The 13,703-nt window shown below is 46.6% G+C and overlaps 1 protein-coding gene across 1 annotated transcript in view; it reads left to right on the forward strand.

Moving 5' to 3' along the window:
* Rftn1 (raftlin, lipid raft linker 1) overlaps nucleotides 1–13,703 on the forward strand; it is a 189,491-nt gene that overhangs the window by 17,276 nt on the left and 158,512 nt on the right. Inside the window, exon 2 of the mRNA XM_010612786.3 lies at nucleotides 2,976–3,128. Coding sequence (XP_010611088.1) covers nucleotides 2,984–3,128 — 145 coding nt within the window. The 5' untranslated portion in view covers nucleotides 2,976–2,983. The remainder of the gene's footprint in view (nucleotides 1–2,975; nucleotides 3,129–13,703) is intronic.

A 13,703-nucleotide genomic window follows, 5' to 3' on the forward strand; every position in this document is an offset into this window, starting at 1 on the left:
GCTTGGTACAGGCGGAATATCTCACATCTAAAGTGCTTGAGACCAGAAGTCTTTCAGATTTTGGAGCCTTTTGGATCTTGGAGTGTTTGCTTAGAGTTTATCGGCTGAACATCGTCTCAAAAAGTTTCACATTTTGGAGCATTTCAGATTATGGGATTTTGGATTGGGGATGTCAACTTTAAAAAAAAAAGTTCAAGCTATTCCCGAGATACCATACTTGTTAAGCTTCATTGGGATTCTGCTTTCACTTCGCTGGTGAGCAATAACTTAGAGCTGCTTTTCGTCTGTTCCTTGGTCATCTGCACAGTGTCCTCCCTGTGATGTGCTTGCTCAGGCATTTTACAGGTTTGCTTTCGGGTCTTGTCTTTTCCCTAACTGGTTGACGGGAGTCCTTTGACTGTGGACACAGTCATGCTAGTGAGTGAATGCGGTGGTGCCAGGAGCCAACTCACGCTGCTTGTTTCGTTTTGGTTTTGGTACTGGGGATCAAACTCGAGGCAGGTAGAACTCACACTGCTTGTGAGAGCCGAGCGTGGCGTCCCCTCTTCCTAACCCTGCTATTGGTGTCATGTTGGTGGCCTGAAACCTGCGTGGCAGGAGCGTTTATGCCACAGAACTTGGCCAACACTACCCACCAAAGCTTTCCCTTTGTTGGAGAGCTGGTTGACCAGTTCACACCGGGTAAATGTATTTCACTTCCCCCCAGGCTCTGGATTGCCTTTTTGCTCTTCAAAGTGTGTTTTGAGGAACAGACGTTTTCAGTGTCAATCTGTGCCACTCTATCAAGCTTTTCTCCATTGGATTAGAGCTTTTGTGTCCTGTGTAAGAAAATTTTGATTTTGCTGCCGTGTTTCTTTATATGAGTAGCTAATCATGATCAGTTTTGAAATGTTCTGCTTTGCGTAACTTTTCCCCTAGTGAAGCAGCACTGCCATGTACAGTTGCAAAGGTTGCTCACAAGGGGATGAGTAGGGCCCTAAATGTAGCCCTTGCTCTACTCTGTAAGCCACACCCGGACAGGGCTGCATTCCTTGGAGGAAAAGGTACCACTTGTCTCCTTTTCTCATTCTCAGGAAGGCACCTTATGGGCGAATGGTGGTAGCCCTGACTCTCTGACATCCTGTTCCCCGGGCTATTTTTCTGGCCTGCCAGACTACCCTGCCTCCCCTACCCCCAGTGCAGGCTTTCCTGCCTCCCTGCCTTTGTTCTTGATGCGTAGAGATGAAGATGGCTTCATCTCTACGCACATTCCAGATTTGTGAGGCAAATCCTACCTGACGCACCTCTCTGGGCTTCCGCCTGTCCTAGTTCGTGTTACGATTATGTGCCCTCCCTTGCTCACCAGGCTAAACTCAAGGGCAAAGGCCACACTGTCTGGATCCCTAACGGTGCTTTGCCCGTAACAGATGTGCAGGAATCTGCATGAATGAGCACTGTGGCGAGATTCTGGCCTCTTCGCGATTTCGTTCTGGTGGCCGTGGTTCGCACCATGGCCACCTGTGCCCAGCACTCTGGAGCCTCCCTGTTCATTTCCTGTCTGCATTGCTCTGGCCAATGCCAGTTGGCTTCCTCTTTAACAGTTAAGTCTGCGGCCTCTGAACATCAGCTATTATATCTGCAGAACTCCAGAGTATTTTACAAGTAATCAGTCCATGCAGACTGCCCATAAATCATGTCTGCTCGGGCCTTTGGACACTAATGTTCCCTTATTAAGGCGTAAGTAAGCCTTCCTGTTCCCATCCATTCTGTGAGACTCTTTTTTTAATTACTGAATAGTAGAGCCTGGTTTCCACTCCACCACCCACCTCCTCCCACCCTCTCTACCCCACACCCTCCCTGCTCTTTTGAGGTTCAGTTTGTTTTTCTGAGCTTGCCAGATTGCCTTAGGAAATTGGGTACCTTGTGAATGGATTGAGCAGAAGGAAATTCTTATCTTCAAGAGGAAGCAGTCACCGTGTTTCTATGTGTGATATTCTTGGCCGGTTAATATTGTCGTGAACTAGACCGATGGCGGTGGCACCGGGAGCCCAGTGAGGAGGGAGGCCTTGCTCATCGTCGGTACACAACAGGAAAACTCCTTCCGCCCAAGTCTGGGGAGTGGATACAAAGGCATCTCGTGAATGTCACCTGCCCAAATGAGCAGAGACCCTGTGTTGTTTCGAATCCCATGAGAGAGTGGTAGCTCTGCCCACCGTAGGTGCACATGATTTAAATGTTTTTCCATTTTCTTTTCAAACAGAAGCTACAGATCTTCGCTCTAATATACATGAATTTCTGCTCGCAGTCTTTCAGGCCCTGCGATTAGTGCTCAGTCAGTTTTCATTTTGGTCTGAAATGACTCAGAGAGTAGAAGCATACTATTATTTCCTACAGATTGGTCTAAAAAAGAAGAAAAGGGACTTTTAGACAAGGCCCATGAAAACACCGCCATCTACTTTTTAGAGATGTTTTGTGAATACAAACTCTTGTCTAAATAATTACTGTTGAGGGTAGAAAGGACTCTAGAGTTTAGAAATTGTAACAACAACTTATTATTCTCTCTTAGCAACCACGGGGAAGGTGACACATCTCTTGTTTTTCTAACAGACCAGCTGACACCATAATGCACTGTATTGCTTTTTAGGTCCCATTTTTAAATCATGTATACAGATTATAGCAGAACCGAGGCACTATGAGGTGTTACTTTCTCAGATGAAGAAAAAAGACATAAAACAGGTATCGTTTCGTTGTCGATTAAAAACCACAGGATGGCTGGTAATGGTGTCCTAGGAGAAGGAGACAGCAGTCTGGGTCCTTCACGTAGTGCTCTGGATTCAGGGTCTATACTAAATTACATTCTTAAGCACGTATGGGTGCAGGCCCTCTGTGTATTCTCAGGAGGATTAGGCGATCTTCTTTACTATGGTGCTTAAAAACAAAATCTCTGAAAAGAAACTCAACCCCTTACCCCCTCTTTGTTTTCATTCTATGGGCAGCTGCTGAAATGGGTTGTGGATTGAACAAGTTGGAGAAACGCGACGAGAAACGGCCTGGGAATATTTACTCAACCTTGAAGAGGCCTCAGGTAGAAACTAAGGTAGATGTGGCCTATGAATACCGCTTCCTGGAGTTCACGACGCTGAGTGCCGGTGAGTACGGGCCAGCCAGCTCTGTCTTTCCCAGTGACCTAGCGCTTAGCCACTCCACCATGCAGCCTATCTCTGTCTGGTCTCCTCTGGGGATAAGTGGAGAGGCAGTGGGGTGGGGTCTGTGAAGAACCAGAAAGGATGGATCTGTCTAGGGGACAGCTTACAGAAATCCAGGCTTTTCTATAAAACCTCTCACTTTTAAAAAGACAGCAACTAATTAAAATGTAACATATTAAAGCCATGTGTGAGTCAGGAATACACATGGGTAGACCGAATCTGGCGTGTGAGATGACAGTTTGCAGACTCTGGTAGCAAGCTTTGCCTTGGTTCCTTGTGCTCGTCTGCCTGTCTGCCCAGGTTCACCTGCCCACAGGCGTCCTCTTATCTGAGCTTGGCTTTGATGTATTTGAGCCAGAGGAAGTCAGGATCGCCTACCATGGCCCAGAGACCAGTGTCCCCGAGAGGGCTGGGAATGGCCCTGGGGTGACTGGAAGTGATGGTCAAGGTTATCTTCCCAGAGTGTGTGCTGAGCCTCTGCTGTGTTTTGTGGTCAGACTGGTGCTGTGGTGAAGTCCTAATGCATGTCCTGGCTTCCTGTGGGAGAGAGAAGACTCACATGCATGAAAACAGGAGCCCCGCGAGTTGGATGATACATAAAATATGTATTTGGAAGAGAAAGAGAGCATTCTTCCTTTTGGGTTTCAGAAAGTTAAGAGCAAAAGCTGGGCACAGTAAGGCATCGTAAGCCTCTTTCTCCCTGGCCTTCTGGGTATGTTTTAAACTCCTCTGGACATAGAGGAGAGTGAGTGGAAAGTGTCCTCATAGTTACTGATTTGAGTCCTAGCTCTGCTTTGGAGTAACTGGGCAGGTCACCAAGCCTCTCAGCGTCCCCTCCTAGGTGGTGGGGAAGATTGGAAGAGGGAGTGTGTGTAAAGCTCTCTGCACAGTCTGGAAAGAAGTAGGGGCTTCTGGTGTTCCTCTTCCCCCTCCCTGCCTTCCTCTTTTCCTCCTCTTTTTCTCTCCCTGCTGCCATCATTCCTATGCTGAGGCTTCACTGAGCCCCGAGAGAGCTGGGCAGTTAGGCATCTCTGCAGGAACATCTTTATACCCTTCTGGTCACTCAGACCGAACACACCATCTTCCTCACTTAGTCGTTTCCGTGTAGTACCCTTTAAACCCGTGTCATCACCATTCTCTCACACAGCCAGACCGGACAGCTCAGTCATCAGTGGTCCTGGCTTCTGTTTACCCACAGCTACTGTTCTTTTTCACCTCAGCCCATGCAGACTGTGTCTGAAAACACATCTCATGTAGCCAGTATAACATCAAGAGGCATGGAGCATTTGGCTTGCCATTTATCTGTTCTGTGACTGTTTGAGTGCCCATATGTGCTAGGTACTGGAGAATGACTAAGGGAAGAATAAAGGCACGTCTAGGAAAAAAGACTGGAGGGAAATGTTCCAAGATGTTAAACACTGATTGTTACGGTACTGAGCTTATTTTTTTCTTCTTTGCCTAGCGTTTGGATCTTGGTTGCGTTTCTTTTATTATTGAGAAGAGTAATTTTGCTTGTTATTAAGCTCCGCGAACATATGCCATTCTGTTTCCCAGTGTTTCATCCTTCATCTTTGGAATCGCTTCTCTAACCTCCTTGTTTGCTTCCCTGGGCTCCTGTGGCAGCAGCCGCACGGCTTCTGTGTTGTGCTGTCATTGATTGCATTATCATTTGTTTTCTGATTATAAACTGAATACACGCCCATTATAAGGAGCTGGGGCAGCCTGGGGGAATCCACCTGGCTCCCTGATTTTGCTCTTGTTCTTCTGCTTCAAGCCCTCCTGGGCTCCCGCCCACTTCTCCCAGTGGGCTCCAGCTTCTCTCTGGCCTCACCTCCCTTCCTACTGTCTTTCCTATGTGGCTGCTCTTTCTGGAAGTCCCTCTTTACCCCACTGGCCCCGACCTTCTCAGGGCTTTTGGTCTGCCCAGCTCCCTGCCTGGAGGTTCTCCCCAGAGAACCTTTTACCTCATCTTCTTAACTCCTTCTTGCTGAAACTTTTCCTGATCACCTGTGTGACATTTTTACCTTCCCCACAACTCTTGGTCTTTCCCCCCTCTTGATTTTTCTCTGCAGCACTTCTAAAGAATCTAAGCAGCTGTATGTTTTGCTTATTGACATTTGTTCCCTTTTTTGCTGTCTGCCTTCCTTCATTAAAAGCTAGAATCCTTTCCCATGGGGACAAGGCTTGCGTCTGTTTTATTCTTCACTGTACCCTGGCACTTAAAAGGTAATGAATATTTGTCAAATGAATACGCAACATATATTTTTGCATCCTGCTTTTTATTTTTGCAGCTTAATATTGTGGAGTGAGGCTTGCACCCTGTCATCCATATGTTCTGAAAGTTTGATTTAATGGCTACATATGTTTGAATCACTCAAGATTCTGTAATTTATTCAGTAGTCCGCTTTTATTGGACATTTAAGTTATTTTGGGCTCTGAGCTATTCTAAATAATGTTGTGATAAGCAATGTTGTGCATAAATCTTTGTGTACATTTCTCATGATTTCCTTGGGAATTGCCAAGTTGAGGGATGTGAATGTCAGGCCTCTTGATAAATTGCCAAATCACCCTCCAGATATGGTAGGGCCTGTTTGTCTAAGACCCACATCTGATCACACTCAACTCTTTGGAGGTTCCCCTGGGCGAATGAAGTTGAGGTTCAGGCTGGTGCTCAGAGCTCTCTTTACCCTGGCCTTGCCCTTTGTGGGCTCTCTCCCATGTGTTCCCTGGAGGACAGTATGCTACGGCTCCTTTCCTAGCTTCCTCCCTTCTTCACCAGCCTCACCCCCTAATGCTTGCCAGGTCCCACCCACCCACCTGGAATTGGTTCTTCTTGACGTCTGTCCCATCAGAGTTGTTCTCTTCGGCATGCCTGTCGGTTGTCAGTATCATCTGTACTGACATCTTACTACATTACATTTTAAACCTGTTTGTGTTCCCTTCAGGGCAAAGACTAAGCCCAGTTTATCATTTTGTTCATCTTCCTTGTTTGTGCTTTCTAGCCGAGAAGAGCCTGTCCTTACTGGTTGGGTCCCAGTAAACGTAAATGTGGGTATACATGTTACACATTCAGACTTACTGACCTGGCAGCTTTGCCAGCTTTTCTCCTGGGCTCCTTCACCATTCTCCAGCATGGAGCTCATGCTTGTTGAGTGCCTACTCCAGTAATGGGACATTATGTTCCCAGTTTCAGTTTTCCCTATTTTTTCACCTTTTTTAAAGGGGAGTACAGTGAGCTTGGACTCCTCTGCATGTATTTAAAGTATTCAAATGCATCAACCCATCACCAAGTCGAGATGCAAACATTTCTGTTGTTCCAAATGTCTTCGTGCCATTTTCTCATCCTTCTTTTTCCTAACTCTCCATCCCCAGCCAGTTACTGAGTTACTTTCCGTCCTTGACTGTATTGCCTGAAATCTCATATAAGTGGAATCACAAAGTGCAGATAGGGGGTAATCAAAAGTACAGTGAATGTTTAAATTTTAAGGAATTTATTACAGCAGAAAAACACATTGCCATTAATCCCCCTTATAATACCTCCCCTCACACAAAATGGCCCATCATTTTTGCCATTTTCTGAAGTGTTCTTATGAAGTGTGATCAAAAATACTGGTGAACACTGCTGCTGAATGCCACCCAGTGGAAAGGCAGGCTCCCAAAAACGATAGAATGTGTCCTCATTGTCCTTATTCACTGGCTCTGCCCCACGTGGCTTCTGGTTCATCTTTAAAGTCAAAACAACCATGAAAGGTTTCAACTGATTCAGGACGCTGAGGCAGCCATGACAGTGCAACTACAGACACACATGAAAGAGGGCTGCCAGAATGGCGTCAGAAAGCGGCAAGAGCACTGGAATACGTGTGTGTGTGAAGTAAGTGGGACTATTTTGAGGAAGATCAATGGCAGCGTGTCTTTTATGGTAATGCATTCTTAAAAATTTAAATGTTCTCGGTATTTTTGGATCACACCTGCTACTCTTCTTGGTCTAGCCTTTTCCACGCAGCTGGCTCATTTGGAGACTTATTTATGTTGTCTGTTTCCATCCCAGTTGCACTGCTGAGTAGTATTTCATGGTATAGATGGACCAGTTTTGTTTTCCATTTGCCTGTAATGAACACAGAGTCTTGTTTCTTATTTTTAACCATTACAAATTATGTTTCTATGAATATTCATCTTGGTGTGGGTCTCTTGTTTCATTTTTATCATTGCAGCGACTTAGGGAGTTGTATGGGTATATTCAGTTCTTGCAGACAAGGCAACAGAAGTTCAGAGAGGTTATGTAACTTTTCCAAAGATGCAGTGCCAGGAAATGATGGGGGAGATCCCTTGGGCACCAAAGCCCCTATAAACTGTAAAACAAATAGTCATTGGAGCCAGTTAGAATGTTTGTTTCTTTCTTTTTGTAACGGGGATGGAACCCAGGACCTTGTGCTTACTTACCAGGCAGGCACTGTGCCACTGAGCTACGTCTCCGGCCCTTGGTAGAACGTTCTTGGTAGAAACTTGTGTTGTCGTATAAAAGGATATAAGAATGTACTTCCTCCCTAAAGATTTAGCATAATCTCCCACAGACAATTTTAAAATGGTACTTGATATGCTAATTTTTCATAGAGAAGATGCCCCACAAAGGGGACCATGTGCTCTTCTTAAAAAATTGGGACCAAAGCAATCATAGCTTTGTTTGTCCCAGGCGCAAAGCTTGGTGCCAGTGTGGATGATGTTGGAACCCAAGGCTTCACTTGTAGGATTGGCAGAGGTGAAGAGCGGCAGGAATCTCACAGCAAAGCGTGTAAGCTGCCAAAAATCTCAATTCAGGGTGATTTGATTGGGTCTTAAATTTTCAATTAAGTCTGGTCACCGAGGGATGAACCTGCCCTTTGATGGGTTTCATCGCAGACGGAGGCCCATAAAACATCACAATTTCTGCAAAACGGTGCCTCATTATCCCTTTTATGTGTGTGTTTTGCCTATTTCTCTGTGCCAGGCCACTCTGATGCTACTTGAAAGCTACCTGTGTCGGCTCTGTGAAAACTGACTGTGTTTTATACATTTGTTGCTGGGGACAGTTGGCGCGGTGAGCAGTCTTATAACAAGGCCAGTGCCCGGTGCTTGAGGCGTGCTTGAACTGTCTGATCCTACACTGTCAAGTACAGGAGGCCCCAGCCAGATGGCTCTTTAAATGTAATCATTAACTAAAAGGAAATAAAACTAAGAATTCAGTTCCTCCGTGACAGTAGCCACATTGCAAGGGCTTAGTAGTCATGTGTCTTGATGGCTGCCATGTTGAGCAGTGTGAATAGGGCACATTACTGTCCTCTCAGGAAATTTTGGGACAGTGTTGTTCTACTCTATTTTCAAAAGATGAAAACTCTGCTTCCGGTTAGAATCTGTGTTGCTAATTCAGAATAATGTACCATTTTATCATGAATGCTTGCTCTTGGGTTCATAGCAACCATAGGATGATGCTTTATTAATTCCACCAGTATTTATGGAATGTGGGTAGACCTTGGATCACGTGCTGTGTTCTGAAGACTTATGGGTGAACCGGACAGGAGCTGTCCTGCCTGTAAAGCCTTGGTTGAACAAAATAACATGGTCAGGGTAGCTTAAGCAGTGCACATTTGTTTTCTCACAGTTCTGGGAGGCGGGGAGTCTCTGCACTGGGGATGGGACTGCTAGCATGGCGGGTCTTGTGAGGGCTTCTTTCCTGACTTGCCCACAGCAGTCTTCTCATCTTAGGGACAGGGCAGAGGGAGGAAGAGAGCACTTACACACATGCTTGCTTCTTAAAATGTAACCATTCATTTAAAAATCATTAATTAATTGTGTCTCATATGGACACTGATCCTATTGAATTAGGACCCCAACTTTAGGATCTCGTTTGACCTTAATTACTTCCTTATTCCAAATACTGTACAAGTTACATTGGGAGTTAGGGGTTCAACATATGAATTTTGGGGGATACAATTCAACCCATAGCATTGGTCTTCTGCTACTCTGGATTGGTTTAAACTTTCTTCTAGATGAAGAACCAGTGCTTGATGCTAATGTGGTGGTAACAGCAGACTGTGGTCACCCCCTGTCTTGATATAAGGGTGGAAGGATTGAGGTCGGTCTGTCTGGGGTTAGCCAGGTAAAGGATGATTGAAGTGAGAGGGTGACAGGAGATGATCTTTCTGGGCAGAAGGGGCAGCCTGTGGGAGGGACCAAAACTAGAGATGATACTGTGTAGATGGAGAACGGCAGATGGTGCAGTCAGTTGCAGTGTGGCCTTTTGGGAGAGGTAAGTGGTGGTGGAGGGGGATAAAAGGTCTTCTGTGTTGGGCTGAGGAGTCTAGGCTTTTTCAAGAGCGCTGATTTTTTTTGGAGTGGAGTGGCATTAACAAAATCAAATTCTGGAACCTCTCTGGGTTGAAAATGAAGAAGAGTGGAAGGGGAAAAACTAGGGGAGGAAACCCATTTGGAAGCCATTGCCGTGTCAGACAAAGTGAAGGTGGCCTCGGCCAGTGAGGTGGCAGTAGAGGTGAGAAGTGGGTGGGTCAGGAGAGATTGGGAGGTGGTCCTAGGCCCTGGCTGTGGGCGAGGCAGGGCGAGGAGTAGAGGAGGAGGGGGTGCTTGCTGGGCACCTGTGTGTATGGGACGAGGGTCACACACCGGATACTCTGATTCCGCTTTAAGCATTCTCAAACAATGCTGTTGCTCCAACATCCACGTAGCCCTGAGAGCTGGAGGGAATCTCAGTCTCTTTCTCTCTCCTTTCGGGTGCCACCCTCCCCAACTATGATCTCTTTGGCACTGCAGATTCACTTTGCTTCTTTTTACAAAATAACGTATCAGTGGGATCATTCAGTATGTGTTCTTGTCCGGCCCCTTTAACTCAGCATGTTTTTGTGATTTGTCTGTGCTGTTGTGTGCATCAAGGGCCTTTTTTCTGAGTAATATTCCAGTGTTTAGATATACTGCTGTTTGTTTAATCTCTTTCCCATTAACCATTTGAGTATTTCTCATTTGGGTCTGTTATGAAAAACTTGTAGTGAACAAGCCTAGTATACACGTGTATTTTCATTTCTGTTGAACAAATAAAATATGGTAGGAATGGGATTGTTGGGTTGTTTGAGAAATGTCTATTCACCTTTATAAGACACTGCCTGTTTTTGAGAGTGTACCATTTTATAGTTCCAACAAACAGTATGAATTAATAGCTTAAGTTTTTTACCTATAATAATTAGAGCTACTGTTTATTAAGCACTTAGTGTTGGATTGACCTCTTTTAAACTAACAGTCACATGAGGTGGGTGGCGTCACTTCCACGGTGTAGAGAAATACACTGAGAGATGGACTTGGGCGAGGTTATAAAAGTACCCTGCCATAGGACACAAAGATGTTGGTGGCTTGCAGAGCATACATGGTCTTTCTGAGCAGCAGTTTCTCAGTCTTCTGTACCCTGTGGTGAGATCAAAGTAAGTCAGACCTGCAGCAGGAAAAGTTCAAAAGTCTTTATGCCCCATTGCCTGTCTTTTCAAGCTTGTCTTCTTTTTCTGCTCTTAAATTTCTTGGGTATAAAACGTTCCCATGATACACATTAGAATTTCTAGGAGCAGGACACATGGCCACATTTTTAAAATTCCCATCTTTGTGGTTTTCCTCTCCAAGGGGTCTTTAAGAGCTGACCTTTGGGATGTTTTCTTCAACATTGTGCTGACCAGGCTCATACTTGGGTTTTGGCTGCCGGCAGTTTGGGTGGTCATGACAAGAACACAGGGTGACATTCACGGTCCAAAACATGCATGTTGTGCAATGAATCATTTAGAAGTCCATTTTAAATTTAACTTCCAGTCTGGGTAACATGAGCCCTAAACACAGCTACGGACGCAGTTTGACAGTATTGTGAGTTGTCCTCTCACCCTGCCTTCACGTTTAGGAAACAAGGTGAATCTGAAAAGATGGGCTGCAATTTACATAGTGTATGTTCTAAAAATTAAGAAATTGCATTTTTTAAATTGCTCAGAGCTTGCATGCCTCATGGTGAGTTATAAATCCTGGTGCTTCTGCTTTCAGGCCATGCAAAGTGAGATGATAGGCAAATTCCAAAGGAATCACCCAAAACAATGTCAACCTGCAGAAGACTGTAAGCAAGTTTAGAGCTGATCATTACCAAACTTAAGTGTGGATTTGACTCACCTGGAGAGATTAATGCCCAGTGCCAGGCCCAGCTTCAGAGTCTCTGACAGCTTCTCAGGTGCTACCGGTTTGAGACCCTTCACAGACTGAGAAGTACCAATTTCTTTTCCCCGAGTGGATGTGGGACACATATTGATGGGATATGATCTTTTTCTTATTTCCTTCAAGTGTCTTGTAACAGACTTGGGAGGAGAGGCCATGGTCACCGTCCCAAAAATAACAGTAAAAGCTGTCACAGTGATTCCGAAGCTTTGTTTAAAACTTGCCTGTGTGCAGGCCAGACACCAGTCCTAAGACTAAGCTTGTCTTAGGGAAAGGAACCAGATGTCAGGAGTTGATGGAAATCCAGGTGATGCGATTGAGGTGAACCAGTGAATGGCACGCGCTCCGGGCCAGGTGGTCGGGATGGGCGTGGGCGCTCCTCGGGTGACCCTCAGGTGGGCCACAGCATGCGGAGATTTCATTTCCCTTCAGACCGTGGGCCGCTCAAGCCTGCAGTGCCTCTGGTGCCTGGAAGCCTAGTTTTCCCGCAGTGGTGTGTGAGTATGCACCCTGCCAGAGGCTGGGAGGCCCTGGTGTGGTGCAGTGAAAATTCGCCATCCGTGTAGACAAGCCACCCCAAGGGCTGGGCTTTTAGGAGAGGCTTCGCAGGGGAGAGAAAGCTTTCCTTGGACCTTGAAGGAGATGGCTTCAGAGTACCCTTGAGGTGGAGGAGGAGAGCCGGTGCTTCATGGGGAAGGGTGCAGCAGAGCAGAGGGGCAGGCTTGTGGGTCTGCTGTTGGTTCCTGAGGTGACTGCTGGGAGAGGACAACGAAGACAGAGAGGAGAGAGCCAGTTGAGGAGGCTGGCTTTCCTGGCGGACTTGCATGTAAGGTGCCCTGGGTACGGGGGTGTGCACTGGGGACAGCTGGGTTCCAGAGCAACTGAGATGCAGGGGACTCAAGTGAGGAGGATGTTTTTAACTGCTGGAGACTGCTCCCCATGGCAAGGCCCAGTGGTTCTCCCGGTGTGGTCCCCCTAACAGCAGCAGCACCTGTGGACTTAGATGTGTAAAATCTGGGCCCCCACTCCAGACCTGCTGGACTGGAAACTAGGGGTAGAGATTCTGCAGTCTGTCTTTTGACAAGCACACTGGGTGGGTTCTTCTGATGTTAAGTTAGAGAACGGCTGGGCTGGGGGTTCTGCTAGTCTCAGTGAAGGAACACAAGGGGGAAGGATGGGTAGGGAATAGAAGAGCCTCAGTGGGTGTGAATGAGCAAGGAGATTGCCAGGGCCCAGCCGAAGTCAAGGAGAGCTGGGTTATGGACAGCTTCTGGCTGGCCTCTACGTAAGTTTGAGGCACGAAGCCGCCTAGCTCAGGGTGAGTGAGGATCTGTACACTTTGTCTTCCCCAAGGGCAGGAGGGCACAGCTTGGGAGCAGTGTGAACTGTGGCTGTGCCCAACAGGCACTGGGCATGTTGAGAGCCCCACTACATCTCATCTGCACAGGCCTTTATTTTCATAGCTCATCACACGTAACTCTGACTGTTCACTTCGTAGCCTGTAGGCCTGCCTTTGGTCAGCAAGACCTGCCTTCTCCTGGACTCCTTTCTAGAGGTTTTGGCCTTAATGAGGTCGTCAGCATCTCTGTGCCCCCACCGACCCCCTTGGTACTCCTTTGGTTGCTGACTGCTGGTGTAACCAGGCCCCACAAAAATGACCTGGGGTTGATGATACAGAGCAAGGGCTGAAGGACTAAGCTTGTCTGTGATGTGTCGGGGTTGCGGGGCTTGAAATCTGGGTTCAGTGCCTGCAGGTGTAGACCCCCCACTCCTTCACAGGGAAGCCCACAAAGAAAGCTAAGGAAATGAGAATAATGGGGCACGGGGATATTTGCGTTATAGGAGGATTCTTGGTTTAAAGTGGGTTTCACCATGGGGTTCCTTCAGATGGGGCCTTAAGGACCCTGAAGTGTTTGTTTTGCCGTCCCTTAATGAGGTATTTATTACCTCTCTGTAAACATCATATCTGCAGCTTTAGAACACAACACATTTGGCTACTGTTATTTGCAGCTGTTTGACAGAACTGAGCATCAAGTCATTGATGTTGATGGCATTTTTTGTAGATAAAAACACAAACATTGAGGCAGAATGTCAGAAGCTGTGAGGAGAGAAGGGAGCTGGAGAGGAGGTCCAAAGCATGCTTTGATATCACACCCTAAGGCGGGGGGCTCTGCATTCTGAGTTGGGCCTGTTGATATGTTAGATCCTCCAAACCGTGAGCTCATCCTGGAGAGAGGGTCCTTCTGTGATAGCTCTTAATCTTATGGCACAAAGGCTGTTCTGCTCCACTGTCCC

This window comes from Fukomys damarensis, unplaced genomic scaffold, assembly GCF_012274545.1.
Source record: "Fukomys damarensis isolate Sample0158 unplaced genomic scaffold, DMR_v1.0_HiC HiC_scaffold_28, whole genome shotgun sequence".
Taxonomy (NCBI): Eukaryota; Metazoa; Chordata; class Mammalia; order Rodentia; family Bathyergidae; genus Fukomys; species Fukomys damarensis.